The 24502-nt window shown below is 38.7% G+C and overlaps 1 protein-coding gene and 1 pseudogene across 2 annotated transcripts in view; one reads left to right on the top strand and one right to left on the bottom strand.

The window, feature by feature from the left end:
• The window catches only part of LOC306660059 (GTP-binding protein 4-like), a 57393-nt pseudogene extending 38809 nt beyond the window's left edge, over positions 1-18584 (bottom strand). Inside the window, exons 1-2 of the transcript XR_013766626.1 lie at positions 14410-18584; positions 4041-7999 (exon numbers count right to left, since the gene is read on the bottom strand). The product of XR_013766626.1 is annotated as a GTP-binding protein 4-like (transcript). The remainder of the gene's footprint in view (positions 1-4040; positions 8000-14409) is intronic.
• The window catches only part of LOC306660044 (cytochrome P450 2C19-like), a 68918-nt gene that overhangs the window by 18046 nt on the left and 26370 nt on the right, over positions 1-24502 (top strand). The window contains exon 6 of the mRNA XM_079138115.1: positions 23675-23816. Coding sequence (XP_078994241.1) covers positions 23675-23816 — 142 coding nt within the window. The remainder of the gene's footprint in view (positions 1-23674; positions 23817-24502) is intronic.

Raw genomic sequence — 24502 nt, 5'->3', positions numbered from 1 at the left:
CGAAGAACCAACTATTTATTTTGTCAATTTTTTGTATAGTTTCTTTTGTTTCAATTTCGTTGATTTCAGCTCTGAGTTTAACTATTTCCTGTCTTCTACTACTTTTGGTGTTGGTCTGTTCTTCTTTTTCTAGGGCTTTGAGCTGAAGTGTTAGGTTGTTGATTTGTTGATTTTTACTTCTTTTATTGAATGCGCTCCATGAAATAAATTTTCCTCTAAGTACTGCTTTCATAGTGTCCCAAAGATTTTGATATGATGTTTCTTTGTTCTCATTTACCTCTAGGAATTTTTTAATTTCCTTCCTAATATCTTCTGTTATCCATTCATCATGTAATAGCATATTGTTTAATCTCCAGGTGTTGGAGTAGCTTCTGTTTTTTACTCTTTCATTTATTTCTAACTTCAAACCATTATGATCTGATAGAATACAAGGTAGTGTCTCTATCTTCTTGTATTTGCTTACATTAGCTTTGTGGCATAATATATGGTCTTTTTAGAGAAGGATCCATGTGCTGCTGAGAAGAAAGTGTATTCGCTCTTGGTTGGTTGGTATATTCTATAAATGTCCGTTAAGTCTAAATTATTGATTGTGTTATTGAGATCTATGGTTTCTTTGTTCAATTTTTGTTTGGAAGATCTGTGCAGTGGTGAGAGAGGCGTGTTAAAATCACCTAGTATTATTGTGTTATGGTCTATTTGGTTTCTGAAATTGAGAAGGATTTGTGTGACATACATGGATGAGCCACTGTTTGGGGCATGGATGTTTATGATTGTTATGTCTTTCTGACTTATGCTTCCCTTAAGCAGTATGAAATGACCTTCTTTATCCCTTCTGACTAACTTTGGCTTGAAGTCCACATTATCTGAAATGAGGATGGATACCCCAGCTTTTTTGCTGAGTCCATGTGCATGGTATGTTTTTCCCCATCCTTTCACCTTTAGTCTATGGGTATCTCTTTCTATGAGGTGAGTCTCTTGCAGGCAACATATTGTTGGATCTTTCTTTTAAATCCAATCTGCACGTCTATGTCTTTTGATTGATGAATTCAGGCCATTAACATTCAGGGTTATTATTGAGATATGATTTGTATTCCCAGTCATTGGCTCATTTTTAAAATTTTATTTGTTTTTTTTTGACACGACTTGGTTCCTCCTTTATTTGACAATTCCTGTAGGATAATTCCTCCCTTTGCTGATTTGCTTCTTTGTTTTTCATCTCTTCCTCATGGAATATTTTGCTGAGAATATTCTGTAATGCTGGCTTTCTTTTTGTAAATTGTTTTAGCTTTTGATTATCACGGAAGGATTTTATTTCATCGTCAAATTTGAAGGTAAGTTTTGCTGGGTATAAGATTCTTGGTTGGCATCCATTTCTTTCAGGGCTTGGTAAATGTTGTTCCAGGCCCTTCTACCTCTTAGGGTCCGGATTGAAAAATCTGCTGATATCCGTATTGGTTTCCCTCTGAATGTAATTTGGTTCTTTTCTCTCACAGCGTTTAAAATTCTGTCTTTATTTTGTATGTTCGGTATTTTCATTATAATGTGCCTTGGTGTGGGTCTGTTGTAATTTTGTGTATTTGGAGTCCTATAAGCCTCTTGAACTTGATTTTCCATTTCATTCTTCAGATTTGGGAAATTTTCTGATATTATTTCATTGAATAGATTGTTCATTCCTTTGGCTTGTTTCTCTGTGCCTTCCTCAATCCCAATAATTCTTAAATTTGGCCTTTTCATGATATCCCATAGTTCTTGTAGATTCTGTTCATGATTTCTTACCATCTTCTCTGTTTGGTCAACTTTGTTTTCAAGGTTAAATATTTTGTCTTCAACATCTGAGGTTCTGTCTTCCAGGTGTTCTATCCTATTGGTTATGCTTCCTACGGAGTTCTTAATTTGGTTTATTTTTTCTTCATTTCAAGGGTTTCTGTTTTCTTTTTTTCAATATCTCTGACTCTTTATTGAAATGATCTTTTGCTTCCTTTATTTGCTCTTTTAACTATCGATGGGTGCGATCATTCAATGTCTGCATTTGCTCTTTCATCTCCTCCTTCAGTGCGTGCATTTGCTGTTTCATCTCATTGTTTGCTTCTCTGATCATTTTAATTATGTACATTCTGAATTGCTTTTCTGTCATTTCTTCTGCCATGCTGTCATTGGATTTTATTGATGTAACATCTAGATTTGTTTGCAGCATTTTCTTTCCTTGTTTTCTCATATTGTTCAGGTATCAGTGGACCGCTGAGATATTGCAGATTTCCTCTATTGACTTACAATGTCCCTGAAGATTTCTATATATATCCCCTCTTAGCCTTCAGTTGGCTGAAGTCTTGGAGGAAGTTGATAATGCAGTGCTTCACAAGGAAGCTGCCTCTCTATGGGTGAAGGCCTTCAAGTGGGGTATACTCCCTGCTAGTGGGCAGAGGTGTCTCCACTTGTTGACCAATGGTCATCCAAAGGGGAACTAGGCTGTGGGCTGAGGCAAGGCCTGTTTAGGCTTGTGTTTCTGGTTTTTCCCTCCTTGTGGGAAAACCTCACCTGGCAGGGAAGATTCACCTGGTGGGGATGTCTTGCTGATCAGTTCCCCTCCTAGAGGTTCCCCTCAATCCACAACTACTCCCTGGGCTGGGCTGCCTTCCTCTGCAACATTCCCAGGGGCCCGGACCAACCCCCTGGGCCTGGGAGCCTTGCCCTTCACAGACGAGTTTCCTTAGGCTGCCCCCCCTCAGATAATCTGCCCGCAGTCCTGGAAACTTCGCTCAGCCCCTCAGCTTGTCTGTGCTGCTCTTCCACCAAGAAGCCTCCTAGGTCCTGAGACTCTGCTCTGCACCTAATCACCTGGCTATGCGGCCCCTCCTCTGAGCAGCCACCTGGAGCCCCGTACAGTCACTCTGAGTCCCAGCGATCTGCCTGCACGCCTTTTCCTCTGGGCTACCACCCGTTGTTCCGGTGCAGTCTAGGAGTCCAAGCAACTCACTGCGCGCCTCCTCCTCCCGCTAACCGCCTATAGCCCTGGTGCAGTCACTCCAAGTCCAAATGACCCGCCACGCTCCTCCTCCTCCTCCGGGCAGTCCCCCGAGTGTTTGGGAGGGGTTGCTCTGAATCCAAGGGACCTGCCGCACGCCTCCTCCTCCAGGCAGCCTCCCGGAGTTCTGGTGCGGCTGCTCCGAGCCCAAGCGACCCGCTGCACTCCTCCTCCTCCTCTTCTGGGCAGCCCCCTCGGTGTTCAGGAGCGGTCACTCTGAGTCCAAACAACTCACCGGGCACCTCCTCCTCTGGGCAGCCCCCTGGTGTTCAGGAGCGGTCACTCTGAGTCTAAACAACTCGCCACGCACCTCCTCCTTTGGGCAGCTGCCCGGAGCCCTGGTGGGTTGCTCGAGTCCAAGCGCTGTGCTGAGCGGCCTCCTCTACAATGCTCCCAGTTGTCCCAGTTCACTGCTCCAGTGGGGGTGGGGTGTCTCATTGGGCAACTCTAGTTCACAAAGTTCTCTGCATTCCGGGACTACCGCCCCATCTGGGACGCTTCCCCAACAGGAGAGACTCAACCGGCGGCTTTGAGTTGGTCCCAAGTCTCTTAATATCCCCTCTTTTGAATCCTGAGTCCTGGAGCAACATGAAATGCAGCCACCCTCTAGCCCGCCATCTTGAAAAACCCTGTGTTTCATGTTTTCAAGTGGGAATATGAGTCCTCCAACTGTGGTGTTGGGTGTCAAGACTGTTAGGCAATTCAGAGTCCCTTGAATTTGCACATCAATTTTAAGATGAGATTGTCAATTTCAGCAGAGACCCAGTGTGGAATTCTGGCAAGGATTGCACTAAGTTTGTATCTTATCAGTTCAGGGAAAATTGTCATTTATAAAATCAGGAAGAAATTCATCTATCATACATTGAATCCTCTTGAAGTTAACTTTAGTGCTTTTTACAAGTATTTACTGTCTTCTGTGATCATCGTCTGTCTCCAGTTCAAATCTACTCTTCTTTTCTCAAAAACATACATAGCATGAAATGAACACACCCCTCTTCTCCACTCCATGGTTAAAGACCTTCTGACATATGTGACCTTTTAGTTCCTGTTCTTTCATTCTATATAATGCGTTGGAAACTCATCTAAGTTGTAGCATTTATCACCATTTTCCTCTTTTGTGTGGTTGAATGATTCTATATGTTATAGGCAGACATATTACAATTTAAAGATTTTTGATAGAATTCACCAGTGAAGTAATAAGACTCCACCTTTCTGTTTTGGAGAATTTGATTACAAAAATCTTTTTAACTAGTTGTTGCAATTGTTCACATTTCCCATCTTGACCTTGAGTCAGTAATTGTGATTTGTGTGTTTCTAGGAAGTTTTCCTGTTATACAGATTATCCCATTTGCTATTGTTAATGATAATCTCTTGTTGCCATTTTTTTTCTGAGTAGTACATCCCTGCTATCATTTCTGAATTTAGTGTTAGTTGTCTTGTCTTTATTTGTATTTAGTGCAGCTAATGATTTGTGACATTGGCTTCAGTTTCTGAGAAGCAGTGTTTGCCTTGGGTCATTGTTCAGCTGTTTTCTTAGTCTGGTTTTCATTTATTCTTTCTGTGGACTTTGCATTCAGTCTACTCTTATTTCCTAGTCCTGGGGTTGAAAAGTTACATTGTATTTAAGCTCTTGTCTTCTCTTTGATTTTATGTTCTACCCTCCCAATTTTCCCTAAGAACTGGTTTTTGCTTCAAATCATTGTTATGTTATATTGCATTTTTTTTTGGCATTTCAATACTATTTGCTTTTCCTATTAATTTCATTTTTAACCCATTAGTTGTAGAAGAGCAATTTGTATAGTGGAAGATTTTCCTTCTTGTCTTGAATTCTAGTTGCATTCTGTTTTGAGCTGAGAAGATAGTTCCTATGATTTTTTGATTTTAAAATTAATTGAGAATTGTGTATGCCCTAAGTTTCCTGGAGAATAGAAGGGTTTATGTTCTCCTGAGAAGACTGTATATTCTTCTAGTTTCTGTTCATTTGTCAATGTTTACCTTGTATATATTGAGCTCTATTGATTGATGGATATGCATGTGCACAATAACGTTACATATTTTTGATGAACTCATCTCTTAGTTTTAACTGATCAATATTTTTCTATTGAAACTTTAAAATTTACTCTTTTTTTTCTCCATGTTTTTAATGTTTTTTTTTCTTATTATTTCTCATGTGGGTTTCTCTTAACTTGGTAAATTTGTTATAGCTGAGTTGATTCTAAGCTTCAAATTGCATACAGATAGTCTGCTCCCTTACAAACTCATCTCTTTTTATGTTGTTCTTGCTCACAATCTACATCTTTAATTAGTACTTTAATTCCAAGTACCATTTATTTACAGTTGTTTTTTCATGCATATTTATTTAATATAGAAACTAAAAGAACTAAATAGAAATAGTATCCATATTTTTCTATTTACCCATGTGGTTATTTTTACAAATGATCATTATTTCTTAATATGGCTTTGATTTATTATCTAGTGTTCTTTGCTTTTTGTTTTCTCTCATATTTTTATTGTTGCTTTATAGTTGTACTTATGGTGGCACTTATTTTTACATATTTGTACATGCACATATTGTAACAATATGATTGGGCCAATATCATTCCCCAGTACTCCCCCTTTTCCTACCCTCTTCCCTCCCTGATCCCATTCCTCTACTGTACTGATTTTTCTTCCATTTTCATGAGATTCCCACTACAACATTTTTTTCTTTTTCCCATCTAGCTTTCCTTCACACATGACAGAAAACACATGACAATTGACTTTCTGAGTTTGGCTTATTTTGCTTAATATAATGTGAGCAAGTCCCATCTCTTTTCTGCAAATGGCATAATTTCATTCTTCTCTATGTCCAAATCATACCATATTGTGTATATATATCACATTTAAAAATTCACTCATTCATTTATAGATGTCAGGGCTGGTTCCATAGTTTGGCTATTGCAGATGTGAAGTTTGTGCTGCTATAAGCACGTGTCGTTACAGTAGACTGACTTCAATTCTTCAGGATAAAGACCAAGGAATAGTATAGCTGGGTCATATGGTTGTTCCATTCCTAGTCTTTTGAGGATCTCCATACTGATTTCCATAGAGGTTGTTCTAGCATACGTTCCCAACAACAGTGTAGAAGTGTTCCTTTCGCTCCACATCCATCCTCACTAGCATTTATTATTGTTTGTATGTTTGATGGCTCCCATTCTAACTGGAGATGAAATCTCAGAGTAGTTTTGATTTGCATTTCCCTCATTGCTAATGATGTTCAGCATTTTTTTTTGAAAGTATTTGTTGACTGTATTTCTTCTTTAGTGAAGTATGTAGTTCATTTGCTCATTTATTAATCAGGTTATTGAATTTTTTAGTGTTAAGTTTTTCTTTGTTTTTTAAGGTGAATTATCATTTGATTTTTTTTATTTCTATGTTTCAAATTTTCTTGGTTCTTTTTAGACTATCATGCTAGGTGTTAAGCTTTTTGAATTCTTTACCAATTCTGAATATCAATCCTTTGTCATAAAAGTAGCTTGCAAATGTTTTCTCCTGTTTTGTAGGTTCCCCCTTTATTTTTGCAATTGTTTCTTTTGCTGTGAAGAAGTTTTTAAATTTGATGCCCTCCCATTTATTAGTTCTTTTTCAAAAAATTTTTCTTCTGAAGGTTTATTTTGGATAAAATAGTCGAAGACAGATTGCAATGATACATTGTACAAAAAGACTAGAAAAAGATTTGAGAGTATTTTAAGCACAGGGTCCTAACATTCATAAGTGGGTCTGCTTCCTACCTTGCAGAGGAGGGCTCGTAGCCTCTGTCTGTGCTCACCAAGTGGAGTGCTTTCTTCACAATAAGGGCCCTTCAGATGTGGTGGACCAAATCTCCCTCTTGCAAAAGAAAGTGTTTTCTTCATCAAAACACCTAATGACACCAGTAAATCTTTCCACTTCTGCAAATCTTTGTAGCAGTTCGTTTAAAGTCTGTTGTCTATGACTGGCTTTGAGGGATGGCTTTATCCTTTTACTTTTTTACTTTAATGGGCCATGCCTTCTTGTTTCCTTGTATGCCTTGTGATTTTTTTTTCTTTTTTGTTATTGAAAAATTGACATCTGAAGCTGATGTGGTGACTGTGAAGCAAACACTCCATTGAATGCAAAATACCATCTACTCAAAAAATTCACAGTATTATGAAATGACATAAATTTCCTACACCTACATATGGTTACTCAGTTTTCAGGAAAGAAACAACCACTTTAGTTATTTCCACTGTCTTTTCAGTTACTAGATCATGATTCCAATTTCATGAAACCAAACCATTAGAAACCAGGAAATGAAAACAGCAACATTCTAGCCAAACCACATCAACTGAAAAGGATGCTATCTCCTGTCCTTTTTACCAGCTTCTCTCTTTCCAGAGAGTAAGTGCTTGGGCTTCATATCAAACACATGCCTATTGGCCTCCCCTTTCTTCCCCAAGCGATTTGTCTTCTGAGCATCTTCATCATCGTCTTGACTTTCTTCACCATCTTGACCTCCCGAAGACCAGAAACCTCACGTACAGTTCAAGAGCAACTCCAACTACAGGCTATAGAAGAGGGAGGAGCAGATTCCCGCTTTTTCTTCCTAGTGACACTCCAAGATCTTCTCGCCTGGTCTTCCTGCTGGACGTTGTTTGCATCATCCATGTCAACACCAAGACTACGCATCTCATTCTCCAAAACCGTCCCCTGAAACTTCTTAGTAGTTCGAGGCATGCTGGGTCCCTCCCTGTGTATCCTTTTCCTTGGGTTGTAGGATTTTCAACTTCTTTTTTTTCTCTAATTTGTTTTGCCAGCCGTGTGATTTCCCCTATTTCCTCATGTTCACTTTCAGATTCACTATCATACTCCCAGCAGCTGTTCTTAGCTCTTCTTTTTCTAACTCTTCAAGTTCCTTCATGATGCAGGATCAATATAATCAGCTACATTATGGCCTTCCCAGGTCTCTGGTATCTTATCCTATTTTTCAGATGAATTCATTAAATCCCAGTATTTTATTTATTTATTGTAAACAAATGGGATACATGTTGTTTCTCTGTTTGTACATGGCGTAAAGGCATACCATTTGTGTAATCATAAATTTACATAGGGTAATGTTGTTTGATTCTTTCTGTTATTTTTTCCCTACCCTGCACCCCTCCCACCCCTCTTTTCCCTCTATGCAGTACTTCCTTCCTCCATACTTGCCCCCCTCCCTAACCCTAACTCTAACCCTAACACTAACCCTTCCCTCCCCCCATTATGAGTCATCATCCACTTATTAGTGATATCATTCGTCCTTTGGCTTTTTGAGATTGGCTTATCTCAACATGATATTCTCCAGTTTCATCCATTTGCCTCCAAATGCCATAATTTTATCATTCTTTATGGCTGAGTGATATTCCATTGTATATATATACCACAGTTTCTTTATCCATTCATCAATTGAAGGACATCTAGGTTGGTTCCACAGTCTGGCTATTGTGAATTGAGCAGCTATGAACATTGATGTGGCTGTATCTCTGTAGTATGCTGATTTTAAGTCCTTTGGGTATAGGCCAAGGAGTGGGATAGCTGGGTCAAATGGTGGTTCCATTCCAAGTTTTCGAAGGAATCTCCACACTGCTTTCCAGAGTGGCTGCACTAATTTGCAGCCCCACCAGCAATGTATGAGTGTACCTTTCTCCCCACATCCTCGCCAACACCTGTTGTTGATTGTATTCTTGATAATCGCCATTCTAATTGGGGTGAGATGGAATCTTAGGGTGGTTTTGATTTGCATTTCTCTTATTACTAGAGATGTTGAACATTTTTCCATATGTTTGTTGATTGCTTGTAGATCTTCTTCTGTGAAGTGTCTATTCATTTCCTTAGCCCATTTGTCGACTGGATTATTTGTATTCTTGGAGTAGAGTTTTTTGAGTTCTTTATAGATTCTGGAGATTAGTGCTCTATTTGAAGTATGATTGGCAAAGATTTTCTCCCACTCTGTAGGCTCTTTCTTCGCATTGCTGATAGTTTCCTTTGCTGAGAGAAAGCTTTTTAGTTTGAATCTATCCCAGTTATTGATTCTTGCTTTTATTTCTTGTGCTATGGGAGTCCTGTTGAGGAAGTCTGGTCCTAAGCCGACATGTTGAAGATCGGGACCTACTTTTTCTTCTATAATCTGCAGGGTCCCTTGTCTGATTCCAAGGTCCTTAATCCATTTTGAGTTTACTTTCGTGTATGGTGAGAGATATGGGTTTAGTTTCATTCTGTTGCATATGGATTTCCAATTCTCCCAGCACCATTTGTTGAAGAGGCTATCTTTTCTCCATTGCATATTTTTGGCCCCTTTGTCTAGTATGAGAAAATTGTATTTATTTGGGTTTGTGTCCGTGTCCTCTATTCTGTACCATTGATCTACCTTTCTATTTTGGTACCAATACCATGCCGTTTTTGTTACTATTGCTTTGTATTAGAGTTGAAGATCTGGTATTGCAATACCCCCTGTTTCACTCTTCCTGCTAAGGATTGCTTTAGCTATTCTTGGTTTCTTATTCTTCCAGCTGAATTTCATAATTGCTTGCTCTATTTCTGTAAGGTACGTCATTGGGATTTTAATTGGAATTGCATTGATTTTGTATAGCACTTTAGGTAGTATGGCCATTTTGACAATATTAATTCTTCCTATCCAAGAACATAGAAGATCTTTCCATCTTCTAAGGTGTTCTTTAATTTCTTTCTTTAGTGTTCTGTAGTTCTCATTGTAGAGGTCTTTCACCTCTTTTGTGAGATTGATTCCCAAGTATTTTATTTATTTTGAGGCTATTGTGAATGGGGTAGTTTTCCTAATTTCTCTTTCTGAAGATTCATCACTTATGTATAAAAATGTGTTGGATTTATGAGCATTGATCTTGTAACCTGCTATTTTACTGAATTCACTTATGAGTTCTAAGAGTTTTCTGGTGGAATTTCCAGGTTCCTCTAAATATATAATCATGTCATCAGCGAACAGGGATAGTTTGAGTTCTTTTTTTCCAATTTGTATCCCTTTAATTTCTTTGGTTTGTCTAATTGCTCTGGCCAGAGTCTCAAGAACGATGTTGAATAGAAGTGGTGAAAGAGGGCATCCCTGCCTTGTTCCAGTATTTAGGGGGAATGCTTTCAGTTTTTCACCATTTAGAATGATATTAGCCATGGGCTTAGCATAAATGGCCTTTACAATGTTAAGGAATGTTCCCACTATCCCTATTTTTTCTAGTGTTGTGAGCATGAAGGGGTGCTGCATTTTATCAAATGCTTTTTCTGCATCTATTGAAATAATCATGTGATTCTTGACTTTAAGGCTATTGATATGGTGAGTGACATTTATTGATTTCCTGATGTTGAACCAACCTTGCATCCCTGGGATGAAACCCACTTGATCATGGTGCACTATCTTTTTAATATATTTTTGCATGAGATTTGCTAAAATTTTGTTGAGAATTTTTGCATCGATGTTCATTAAGGATATTGGTGTGAAATTTTCTTTCCTTGATGAGTCTCTGTCTGGTTTAGGTATCAGTGTGATATTGGCTTCATAGAATGAGTTTGGGAGGGTTCCCTCCTCTTCTATTTTATGGAACACTTTGAGAAGTATTGGAATGAGCTCTTCTTTAAAGGTTTTGTAGAACTGGGCTGAGAACCCATCTGGTCCCGGACTTTTCTTTGTTGGTAGGCTTTTGATGACTTCTTCTATTTCATTACTTGAAATTGGTCTATTTAAATTGTGTATGTCCTTGTTCAGTTTAGGCAATTCATATGTCTCTAGAAACCTGTTGATGTCTTCGAAAATTTCTATTTTGTTGGAGTATAGATTTTCAAAATAGCTTCTAATTATGTTTTGTATTTCAATCCTGTCGTGATATTTCCTTGTTCATTCCGAATTTTAGTGATTTGGGTTTTCTCTCGTCTTCTCTTTGTTAGTGTGGCTAAAGGTTTATCAATTTTGTTTATTTTTTCGAAGAACCAACTATTTATTTTGTCAATTTTTTGTATTGTTTCTTTTGTTTCAATTTCATTGATTTCAGCTCTGAGTTTAACTATTTCCTGTCTTCTACTACTTTTGGTGCTGGTCTGTTCTTCTTTTTCTAGGGCTTTGAGCTGTAGTGTTAGGTCGTTTATTTGTTGAGTTTTACTTCTTTTATTAAATGCGCTCCATGAAATAAATTTCCCTCTAAGTACTGCTTTCATAGTGTCCCAGAGATTTTGATATGATGTTTCTTTTTTTCTCATTTACCTCTGAGAATTTTTTAATTTCCTTCCTAATATCTTCTGTTATCCATTCATCATATAAGAGCATATTGTTTAATCTCCAGGTGTTGGAGTAGTTTCTGTTTTTTACTCTTTCATTTATTTCTAACTTCAATCCATTATGATCTGATAGAACACAAGGCAGTGTCTCTATCTTCTTGTATTTGCTAACATTGGCTTTGTGGCATAATATATGGTCTATTTTAGAGAAGGATCCATGTGCTGCTGAGAAGAAAGTGTATTCGCTCTTGGTTGGATGGTATATTCTATGAATGTACGTTAAGTCTAAATTATTGATTGTGTTATTGAGATCTATGGTTTCTTTGTTCAATTTTTGTTTGGAAGATCTGTGCAGTGGTGAGAGAGGCATGTTAAAATCACCTAGTATTATTGTGTTATGGTCTATTTGGTTTCTGAAATTGAGAAGGATTTGTTTGACATACGTGGATGAGCCACTGTTTGGGGCATGGATGTTTATGATTGTTATGTCTTTCTGACTTATGCTTCCCTTAAGCAGTATGAAATGTCCTTCTTTATCCCTTCTGACTAACTTTGGCTTGAAGTCCACATTATCTGAAATGAGGATGGATACCCCAGCTTTTTTGCTGAGTCCATGTGCATGGTATGTTTTTCCCCATCCTTTCACCTTTAGTCTATGGGTATCTCTTTCTATGAGGTGAGTCTCTTGCAGGCAACATATTGTTGGATCTTTCTTTTAAATCCAATCTGCACGTCTATGTCTTTTGATTGATGAATTCAGGCCATTAACATTCAGGGTTATTTTTGAGATATGATTTGAATTCCCAGTCATTGGCTCATTTTTAAAATTTTATTTGTTTTTTTTTGACACGACTTGGTTCCTCCTTTATTTGACAATTCCTGTAGGATAATTCCTCCCTTTGCTGATTTGCTTCTTTGTTTTTCATCTCTCCCTCATGGAATATTTTGCTGAGAATATTCTGTAATGCTGGCTTTCTTTTTGTAAATTGTTTTAGCTTTTGTTTATCATGGAAGGATTTTATTTCATCGTCAAATTTGAAGGTAAGTTTTGCTGGGTATAAGATTCTTGGTTGGCATCCATTTCTTTCAGGGCTTGGTAAATGTTGTTCCAGGCCCTTCTACCTCTTAGGGTCCGGATTGAAAAATCTGCTGATATCCGTATTGGTTTCCCTCTGAATGTAATTTGGTTCTTTTCTCTCACAGCGTTTAAAATTCTGTCTTTATTTTGTATGTTCGGTATTTTCATTATAATGTGCCTTGGTGTGGGTCTGTTGTAATTTTGTGTATTTGGAGTCCTATAAGCCTCTTGAACTTGATTTTCCATTTCATTCTTCAGATTTGGGAAATTTTCTGATATTATTTCATTGAATAGATTGTTCATTCCTTTGGCTTGTTTCTCTGTGCCTTCCTCAATCCCAATAATTCTTAAATTTGGCCTTTTCATGATATCCCATAGTTCTTGTAGATTCTGTTCATGATTTCTTACTATCTTCTCTGTTTGGTCAACTTTGTTTTCAAGGTTAAATATTTTGTCTTCAACATCTGAGGTTCTGTCTTCCAGGTGTTCTATCCTATTGGTTATGCTTCCTACGGAGTTCTTAATTTGGTTTATTTTTTCTTCATTTCAAGGGTTTCTGTTTTCTTTTTTTCAATATCTCTGACTCTTTATTGAAATGATCTTTTGCTTCCTTTATTTGCTCTTTTAACTATCGATGGGTGCGATCATTCAATGCCTGCATTTGCTCTTTCATCTCCTCCTTCAGTGCGTGCATTTGCTCTTTCATCTCATTGTTTGCTTCTCTGATCATTTTAATTATGTACATTCTGAACTACCTTTCTGTCATTTCTTCTGCCATGCTGTCATTGAATTTTATTGATGTAACATCTAGATTTGTCTGTGGCATTTTCTTTCCTTGTTTTCTCATATTGTTCAGGTATCAGTGGACCGCAGAGATATTGCAGATTTCCTCTATTGACTTCCAATGTCCCTGAGGATTTCTATATATATCCCCTCTTAGCCTTCAGTAGGCTGAAGTCTTGGAGGAAGTTGATAATGCGGTGCTCCACAAGGAAGCTGCCTCTCTATGGGTGAAGGCCTTCAGGTGGGGTATATTCCCTGCTAGTGGGCAGAGTGCCTCCACTTGTTGACCAATGGTCATCCAAAGGGGAACTAGGCTGCGGGCTGAGGCAAGGCCTGTTTGGGCCTGTGTCTCTGGTTTTACCGTCCTTGTGGGGAAACCTCACCTGGCAGGGAAGACTCACCCGTTGGGGAGGTCTCGCTGGTCAGTTCCCCTCCTAGTGTTTCCCCTCAATTTACAGCTACCGCCTGGGCTCGGCTACCTTTCCCTGCAATGTTCCCAGGGGCCCGACTCTACCTCCTGGGCCTGGGAGCCTCACCCTTCGCAGATGAATCTCCTTAGGCTGTCCCTCCTCAGAGAATCTGCCCGCAGTCCTGGAACCTTCACTCCACCCCTAAGTGTGTCTCTGTGGGGCTCTTCCACCAAGAAGCCTCTTAGATCCTGGGACCCTGCTCTGCACCTAATCGCCTGGCTATGCGGCCCCTCCTCTGAGCAGCCACCTGGGGCCCTGTACAATCGCTCTGAGTCCCAGAGACCTGCCGCACGCCTCTTCCTCCTCCTCCCACTCCTCAGGGCAGGCCCCGGTGTTCAGAAGTGGTCTGAGTCCAAACAGCTCGCCATGTAGCTCGTCCTCTGGCAAACGCCTGTAGCTCTGGTGCAGTCACTCTGAATCCTAGCGGCCATACTCCTCCTCCTCCTCCTCAGGGCAGGCCCTGGTGTTCTGAGTCCACACAGCTCTCCTCGCCACTCCTCCCCTGGGCAGCCTCCGGAGCCCCAGTGGTTGCTCTGAGTCCCACGCTGTGCTGAGCGGCCTCCTCTATGATGCTCCCAGTTGTCCAAGTTCACTGCTCCAGCGGGGGGAGGGGTGTCTTGCCGGCAGCTCTACTTCACAAAGTTCCCTGCGTTCCGGGACTACCGCCCCATCCGGGACGCCTCCCCAACGGGAGAGACTCACCCGGCTGCTTTGAGTTGGTCCCAAGTCTCTCAATATCCCCTCTTTTGAATCCTGAGTCCTGGAGCAACATGAAATGCAGTCACCCTCTAGTCCCCCCATCTTCTTTCTTCAAATCCCAGTATTTTTGAAGATCCAAAATATAATCAACTCCCATTTCCAGCTCAAGATCTTGTTTCCTTTTCTTCTTGGGTTCCCCAATTTCCATTTTCTTCCTGCATGCCACTACTCCTTCTGGGAGGAAAGGGGCCCACTCCTTATCATCTCTCTTGTGTGGTACAGCTAAGTACAACCTGTTCAGCACCTCATTCACTTATTTCTTTTCATTTTTATTTCCACTCGGTGAGCCAAAAGCCTATAACAAGCCTCTATTTTAACTTTAATGACACCTTCCTCAGTCAGGTTGCTGGTCTGTATTACAGGGAATCCTTCGGCCTTCAAGTCTACAAATATTTTCGGATCATCTTCAGAAAGTTCAGCTATTCATTTCACATCAGATTTGTTTGCTATGACTATAAGAGGCTTATTGATAAAGAGAGGTCTGATATTCTGGAAGAGTTCTAATTGCTCTTTCAGCCTGTGTCCACACTGTTCAGACAAGTCCATGACATATGGAACCACAGTGTGAAAGTCAGGCAGGGCTGTGATAGCCTGCATTTTGATGGTGTTCTGATCCTCCAGAGGATGATCCAAAGTCCCTGGAGTATCTACAACCTGCCACCACAGATACTTATAATCCATGTTTCCCACAAACAGAGACTTGGTGGTAAATGCATAGGGCTGAATGTCCACATCTGCTCTTGTCACCTTATTGATGAAGCTGAATTTCCCAACATTTGGGTACCCACACAAAGCAGAGTCCTTGTATTTGGGTCAATGGTTGGCAAGTGGGATAAATGCTGATGCACTCATTCCAAATATTCCACACTCTGCATCTGTCACTTGATAATGGTGCTCATTCGCCTGAGGGCAGCACACTTCAGCTGCTTACAGCGGCAGAGAGAATCTCCATATTTCCTAAACCCCAAGTATTCTTTAGCAACTTGGTCCACTAAATTTTTGGTGGTATGAATGTGTCCTAGAGCCAACTTGTAATGATCCTTGTCATAGAGAATATTCATCAAATCAGCATGAAATGGATGGGTATCATCCAATTTGGGAAAATTTGTTACAATCTGTGAGAGTCTGTCATGGTAATTCTGCCGAGTAAATTTGACTTCTCTCATATAAAAATGTCTAATGTGATGAATTTGGTAATGTTTATGAATCACTGTTGGAGTCTTTTGTTGAGTCTTCAATAATGTCAAGTCTGTAAAGTCCTTGGTGAATGGATCACCATAATCTTCTTGGAGATGTAGTGTGCCATGCTGGTGGTGGGTTGCATGAGGAGACCCTGAGAAGTGGAGCCACATTTATTAACCCTTGGCATTCATTCCTGAGCTTTAGGGGGTCCTATAAAAATTTTCCACCTATGTCTATATCTTGAAATGTTGACCCTATGTTTTCTTTTAGGAGTTTCTGGTCTAACTTCTAGGTCTTTGGTCCATTCGAGTTGCTTTTGTGCAGGGTGAGAGATAAGAATCTAGTCACATTCTTCTATGTGTGGATAGACCAGACCAGCACCATTTGTTAAAAACAAAAACAAAAACAAAAACGTGTCTTTTCTTTAATGTAAGATTTTGGCACTTTTTTTCAAGTATCAGATGACTGCATCTGTGGATTTGTTTCTGTTTCTATTCTGTTCCATTGGTATATGCATCTGTTTTTTGTCAATACTGGTTTGTTTCAGTCAGCTTTTTTGTCACTGTGACAAAAATACTTTTGGAGAACAATGTAGAGCAGGAATAGTTTATTTTGACCTAGTGGTTTCAGATGTTCAGTCCATGATCAGCCAACTCCATAGCTTTGGGTTGGAGGTAAGGCAACACATCATGGTGGAGAAAAGCAGCACAGGACTTGGCAAACAGGAAGCAAATGAGAAATTTCTGCCCACCAGGGACATCCTATAAATCCCAAAGTCACACACCCAACAATTGACTCCCTCCAGTCACACCCAACTTGCCTGTAGTTAATCAATGGATTAATCTAATCCAGTCATCATTTTAGCTCTGAAAAATTTTTCATTAACTCTCATATGAAATTTTGGGGGGACAAAACATATCCAAACCATAATAGTTTTTGTTAGTATAACTCTGTAGTATATTTTGAAGTCAGGTGTTCTGATTCTTCCAGCATAGCTTTTTTTTTTTTTTTTTTTCCTTACAATTGCTTTAGTTATTCTGAGTCTTCTGTTTTTCCAGAGGAATTTAAGGACAATTTTTTCTACATCTTTGAAGAATGCCATTGATATTATGATGGGAATCGTGTTGAATCTGCATATTGTTTTTCATAGAATGGCTATTCTAACAATGTTAATTCTGCCTATCCATGAACATGGTCTTTTCATGCTCTTGTGTCTTCTTCATTTCTTCTTCAATGTTCTGTCATTTTTGTTGTAGAGGTCTTTCACCACCTTGTTAGATTTATTCATAGGTGATTTTCTTTCTTTTTTTTGAGTTTATTCTGAATGAGATTGTTTTCCTGATTTCATTCTCAGAAGATTTGCTATTGATGTATAAGAAAAAAGTTGAATTTTGTATGTTTATTTTGTAATCTGCCACTTTGCTACTTTTGTTTATCATCTCTAGCAGTCTTTGGGTGGAACTTTCTGGATCTTCAAAATATAGGATCTTATCATTTGTCAACAGTAATAATTTAACTAGATCCCGTCCTATTTTTATTGATTTTACTTCCTTTTCTTGTCTAGTTGTTTTGGCTGGAATTTCTATTGCTATAGTGAACAGGAGTGATAGTAGTGAACATCCTAGGCTTGTTCTAGATGTGAAAGAATACTTTCAGTTTTGCCCATTCACAGTGATGTTGGCTTTGTATTTGTTACTGTATACAGCCTTTATGGTGTTGAGGTAGGTTCCTTCTATTCCACATTTCTTCAGTGTTTTTATAATAAATGTGTGCTGAATTTTGTCAAGGCTTTTTCTTAATCTATTGAGATGACTCAGACTTTTCCCCTTAATTCTACTTACATGATGAATTACATTTATTCATTTCATATGCTAAGCCATCCTTGCATCCCTTGGATAAAACCAACTTGGTCATGTTGTGCAATCTTCTTAATATGTTGTTGAATTTTATTTGCTAATAAATTACTAAGGATTTTTTTTTATCTAAGTTCATCAGGGATATTGGTCTGTAGTTCTTGATATCTTACTAAGTGGTTTTGATATGAGAGGGATATGGCTTTATAGAATGAATTTGGAAGTATTCCATCATTTTCTATTTCATGGAATAATTTGCAGAACATTGGCATTAGTTCTTTAAAGATCTAGAATTTGACTGAGATTCTATCTGGTCCTGAGCTTTTCTTTGTGGGAAGTCTTTTTATTACTTCTCCAGTCTCATTGCTAGTTATTGATCTGTTCAGGTTTATTGTGTTTTTTTGATTCAATTTCAGCAGGTCATGGACTCTAAAAATGTATCCATTTCTTCTAGGTTTCACAATTTTTTGAAGTATAAGTTTCAAAGTACTCTCTAATGTTCTTCTAGATTTCTGTGAGGTCTATGATTCTTTCTCCTTTTTCATCTCTAATTTTAATTTGGATCTTTTTTTTCTTTTGATTACTTCGGCTGGGGGCTTGTCAATCTTGTTCATGTTTTGATAGAACCAGCTATTTGTTCATTTGTCCTTTGCATTTTTTAAATTCTAAAATGTGGGAGGTAAGGGGAAGAATAAAAGTTCAGTAGATTGGACAATGGGGGATGAGGGAAGGGAGGGGGGATAGGAAAAGGAAAGGCAGTGAAATGAATCTGCCATAATTTTCCCATGTACATATATGTGAAAACAACAGAGTAGATCCCACCATCATGTACATCCATAAGAATGGAATCCAAAGTAGATGAGATATATTCCATTCTTGTATAATTATATGAGAATGAATTCTTCTGTCATGTATTCTAAAAAGAACAAATAAAAAATGAATTGCATTGATTTTGACTCTGATCTCTTAATTATGTTTTTCTTCAAGAGGTTTTAGAATTGGTTTGTTCTTGTTTTTCAGGGGCCTCAAGATACATCATCAGGTGTTTTATTTAGAATTTTTCTGATTTTTTAATGTAGGTACTCAGAGTGTTATGGTTTGGATGTGAGGTGTCCCCCATTGTGAGACAATGCAGGAAGGTTCAGAGGAGAAATGGCTTGGTTGTAAGAGTCTTAATCCAATCAATGAATTAATCCCAGATGGGATTAATTGAAGTGGTAGGGTGTAACTGGAAGAGGTGGAAATTGGGATGTGGCTATGGGATATATATTTTGTATCTGGAGAGTGAAGTCTCTCTCTCTTTCTCTGCTTTCTGCTAATGCAAGCTGCTTCCCTCTGCCACCCTCTTCCACCATGATGTTCTGCCACACCCCAGCCCCAAGTAATGGAATCGGCTTTCAATGGACAAAGAACCCTGAAACCATGAACCCTCCAATAAACCTTTTCTTTTCTACTATTGTGCTGTTCAGATCATTTAGTCACAGCAGCAAAATAGCTGACTAAAACACACAGCTATAAACATTGCTCTTAGAATCACCTTTGTGGTGTCCCAGATGTTCTGATATGTTGTATCACTCTTCTAATGTGATTCTAATAATTTTTCAAAATGTATTTACTGATTTCTTCTGTCACACATTCATCACTCAAATGTATGTTGTTCTGTCTTCCTGTGTTTATATAGTTTATGTAGGTATTTTTGGTGTTTATTTCTAATTTTATTACATTATGATGTGATAAGATGCAGGATCAGAGTTGGTTTGTGCCAAAATATGGTCTATTTTGAAGAAGGTTCATGAGTCACTGAGAAGAAAGTGAGTAGTACTATTGTTGGATGAAATATTCTATAAATGTCTGTTAAAGTCATTGGATTCATAATACTTTTAGGCCAAAACAGTCATTACTGAGTTTATGTCTGAATGATCTATTTATTGGTGAGAGGCATGTTGAAATCACACAGTATTATTTTATAGGTTTTCATATGAGAATTCAACTTGAATAGTGTCTGTTTTATGTAATAGTTGCAGCAATGTTTGGGCCATACATATTTACTATCATTATGTCTTCTTGTCGGATGGTTCTTGTTACCAGTATGAAGTGAATTTCTTTGTCTCTTGTGACTAATTTTGTCTTGCAGTCTGTTTTGTTGGATATGAGAATAGCTATTCTTGCATGTTTTCAGGTTCTGTTTGCATGGTATGTAGTTTTCATCCTTTCACATTCAGCCTGTGGATGTCTTTGCCTGTAAGGTGAATCTCTTACAAACCATCTATTGTTGGATCTTGCTTTTTAATCAATTCTGGCAGCCTGTGTGTTTTAATTTGGGGAGTTGAGACCATTTCCATTCAATATTATATATAGATTTGTTTACTCATTACTGGCATTTTGCTTTATTTCTAATGTTTAATTTGGTCCTTTTCCTCATTTGTTTAGCTACTCTTCAAATGAAATTTGTTCATTTGTGAGCTCTTGGGTTTGTTTTTGATTTTTTTTTTGTGTGAAATATTTCTTTCAGTGTTTTCTGTAGTGCCAACCTAGTAGTCATTAAATTTTTTTAGTTTCTCATTATCTTGGAAGGTTTTGTTGTGGTAAAATTCTGCAGGATAGCTTTGCTGACTGTAATAATATTGGTTAACAGTTATTTTCTTGTAGGCTCTTGAAATACATCATTCCAAGCCCTTCTGTATTTTAGAGTGTGGGCTCGGACATTGAAAGTAATTCTGATTTCCTTCCTTCTATATGTGAGATGGTATTTTTTTCTTGAGTGTTTAAAAATTCTATCCTTGTTCTGTATGGTTATTTTCACGACAATGTTTTGTGGAGTTTCTTTTTTGATCTTGGATATTTTGGTTTCTGAATGCATCCCGTATCTTGATGGCTATCTTGTTCTCTGAATTTGGAAAAAATTCTGTTCTTATTTACCTGAAAGGCTCTCTATTCCATTAGCCTGCATTTTCCATTCCTGTTCAATTCTAATAATTCTTAAATTTCTTTTTTAGTGTTGACCCAGGGTTTTTGTATTCTGGTCATGGTTACTTATTTTCTTTTCATTAACAGTGTCTGAATTTTATAAACCAACCATTCTTTCTTTCAGCTCTGAGATTCTGTCTTCAGTGTCATTTACTCTACACAGAGGCACTAGGCATTCATTTTACTACTGCCATTTTCTACTTTGATTGTTGCTATCATTTGTTTACTTCTTTAATGTCAGATGATGGGAATCCACAGGGAAGTAGAAATTCATGGGGTAGAAATTCTGCTGCTGAACTAAAACTGCCTTGCTCTCCACACAAAATAACCCCAAATTTATGCATACTTTGATACAAGAAGTAGAAGAGAAAAACCAGTAGTAGGAATGGTTAGGGGTGGGCCTTTAGGTCCCACTCACGGCAATTCATTGCTACAGCAAAACCAGAGAATTAACATAAAAACTGTGGATATAACAACTATGAGGGGGTCTCAATCTAGAGAATTCTATGATACTTGGGCAAGAGAAGCCTGTGCTTTAAAAAGGTCTACACATAAGAGTGGAAAATAAATCTACATGATAAGATGCATAAAACTCAACATGGGAATAGAAGAAATATGAAAATACAAGGTAACACACAGCTCATGAAGTTCAGAATTCACCCGCAACTGGCCCCAAAGATATTGAAGTGGATGAAATATTGGATAAACAATTTAAATGAATGGTTGTAAAATGATCAATGAATGCCAAGAGAACCTGGAAAACACCCGCATGAATCACTTAAATTTCTGTTACATCAGAAGCAGCAAAATGAGGATGATGGTGATTTCAAATCCCACAATCCAAGAAGGAAACAAGAGAGAGTCATTGTTTGTTTAAGTTCCTCATTTGCTGCCAGTGGGGATGTTATGTGAGCCCATAAAGATCGTAGCAAGTGGCCAGGCGGTGTGTGGACCATCAGCAATCAAAAGACACAGCACTGACTTTTGAAGGGACCTGTTCCTAGTTTTGGTGAGGGACTGGCAGGCTGTACCAAAACACACTACACTATGCCCACAACTGTTTGGCCCAGACCTGGGGTACAGGGAGTGTCAACTTCTATGTGAAAGGCAAATTCACTGTAATGTCAGACACTTTCTCTATCAACTACTGCCTGGATGGTGAGGGTCTCTGCATAGACTCCATAGCCCCCTAGAAGTTTCTTTAAATGGATTATGTGAGGTTGACAGTTGCTTTGGTGGAATTGCCAATTCCTGAATGTTCTGATCTATCATGTTTGTGACATCACTCAAGTAATGCTACCATAGCAAGGTTAATATTTGATTGTATAACATGGAATGTGTGCCCATTTCTTTAGTGTTTTTTTTTTTTTTTTTTTAATTCTACATGATTTGTAGAGACTAGCCTAATGATGTTTGGATATGTACCTATAATGAGTATATCTCCAAATTCATTTTGGAAAATGGAAACTTTAACATTAGTTTATGAATGCACTGGTTAATATTGGTTTATGACTGTTGACTTGAGGCTTACATCATCAACTTTTACTAGAGAAGCTCTGAAAAAATATGAAGTAGATATTTCCAAGATATATACTTTGCTTGTTTTGTCAGTATGTGTGTTGAAAGAGATTAGTTTATTTTGGTGGTGTTAAGTACATATGCGATGCATTACGCAGGTCACAAAAAGACTATGAATGCACCATGCTGGCCCTGGAACTAGCTTTCAAATAATGTATTTTATTTTGTTTTACAACAATGATCCCCTTTACTTATTTAATCAGCTATGATGTTTTCAATTCATTTTCACATGGTCTTTTCAGTCCAAAACTTTATCCTTGGCATCTCACTACCCCTCTCTCTCATATATCCCATTTGGACAATGACTCAACTTCCTGTCTTCATGATTTATGGTCATTTGAATTAATGCCTTGCTACTCTTGTTTCCTAGACCATGATATCTGTTGTTTCCTTGCATGTTACAATAGTGCTGGCCCATCCTGTCTTGGTGAACCTGTTCTCTGTCCCTGGGATAAGTTCTTGGATTGCTGCCATGGTGGCTCTTTCCTAGTTTATGCTTCTTTGGCATTGTGGGTACTGTTGAGAGCATTTCAGTTTTTGACAGAAGAGAACTGCAAACTCCTGTTCAGACACATAACATGAACCATGATGTATAGAACTCATTCACCTATTTCTCTCAATAAAATTGTGTTTATCTACAAATATGAGGAAATCTACTTAATAATTATTTAAACAAATAGTTTACCTATCTCAAATGCAAGTCATGTCATGGTGGACCCTTGTTGGGTTAATAGAGTTATGTTGTTTTTTCACTCTGCATTTTGTTTTACTTTGTATTTCATTATTATCTAGGCCTTCCATTTTTGACTCCCTATGTAAGATAGGGGCTTTCTCTTATATGATTAAACCTTCATGTCCAGGGTGAGAGCCACCCTACATGCTCCTTCTGTTTGGGGACAGGAAACATGCTACAAAGCTCATCACGCTGGAAGAAGTCTCATGAAAGGAAAGGTTAGGCAGGCAGGAAATGGGGGTAGGAAGTGAAGTTTGAGTCAAGGGATATGTTGCCTCTGCCAAGTTAATGCTTGTAGTACTGCCTGCTCCAGGGTCTGTGTTGGTCTACTTTACAACATTATGTGTTATTTTGGATCCACTGTAATTACATCAACTGGTGTTAGGGTCCCATTCCGACTAATCCCTGGAGAGTCAAAGTGAACACATGGTAATGCAAATCACACAATGAGGTTTTATTAAAGCAAGCTCGAGTCTGGACCACAACCAGCCCCTCAGACCTATACAATGGCTGGGGAGAGGGATCGGCCCCGAGGGGCGAGAAAGCCCTCTATTTAAGAGATTTCCAAGCATTCACACACAAAGACCTGTACGTTATTGGTTAACATTTGAACAGCTAAACATTAGTCCTCCTCTGGTTGGGTCCTACCAATCTATTTGATTCTCATTGGGTCCCACCAGAACTGAACAGTCCTAGAGGAAGAAGGGAAGAGGGAAGGGGTGAATTATGCAGGAGATGAGTTGGTGTTAAGCCCCCCTGTCCTTGATAGATAAGGTTTCTAGGCAGCTGCACATTCCTCAGACAAATATCTCTTAACAACCTCAATAAGCACAGGGCCCAGCAGTCCTGTTTGTGCTGTATTGGCTCTTGAGGGTGCAGTCGCAACTGCCTGCATCCTGGTGATTAAGACAGTTAGCTGCACAGATATCACCCTGTTCTCAATACTGGCAAATGACTTGTGAATCAAATCGTTCCCAGGAAAAGGACAATCAAGCACTGGAGTATATGCGTGAAAATTTGGTGGTTACTACGACTGATTTGTTTGGTGCTGGCACAGAGACAACAAGCACAACTCTGAGATATGCCCTCCTGCTCCTGCTGAAGCACCCACAGGTCACAGGTATGAGCACAGAGGATGAGCACGTGGATTTAGAGAGATGTTGGGAAGATGCTGCTTGGCTGGTCCTCATCTTAATTGTCTTAGGGAAGCTTCACTGTTTAGTGTTCCCTGCCACCAGATGTAATCAGGAGGACTGAGAAAGTGAAGAGAGCGTGGCAGTAGGAGAGGCAGTGGAACGCTGGCGCAGTGTCTGCATTTCACGGGAGGTGACTTTTGGGTGTCAGAACCAGCACACAGTGGCATGGGAATGCCTCCTTGTATCCCCACAAGACCACTTAGTTTAGCAAATAATGACTTGAAGACTCCTCTGCTCATTCTGTTAATCTATTTCTGGGGTAGGGAAAAGGAAACTCCTTCTTAAGTCTATGTGAAAATCCAAGATTAATGTAGTGAAGCTGCCTGTGATAATTTCTCACTTGGAAGTAATCTATAAATGTACACAATGAGAAAGGTGTTTTCATTTGGGATTGAACAGAGTGCTTCCATAAATCTTGTGTTTGATGGAGTGAGAACCTTTCTTGAGGTGTGGTCAAAGATTTTCCCTATTATGAACATTACTTTAAAAAGTACCTTTAAATGGATTTTGGTTATGCAGAAGCAACAATCATACTTTTTTGAGTCTGTGCCAGGATTACACTAAAATGATGACACCATAATTATTTGTTAGAATTACTCTCTTTAAAGCA

Source organism: Sciurus vulgaris, assembly GCF_902686455.1.
Source record: "Sciurus vulgaris genome assembly, chromosome: 4".
Lineage (NCBI taxonomy): Eukaryota > Metazoa > Chordata > Mammalia > Rodentia > Sciuridae > Sciurus > Sciurus vulgaris.
This window is presented reverse-complemented; position numbering and strand designations above follow the sequence as displayed.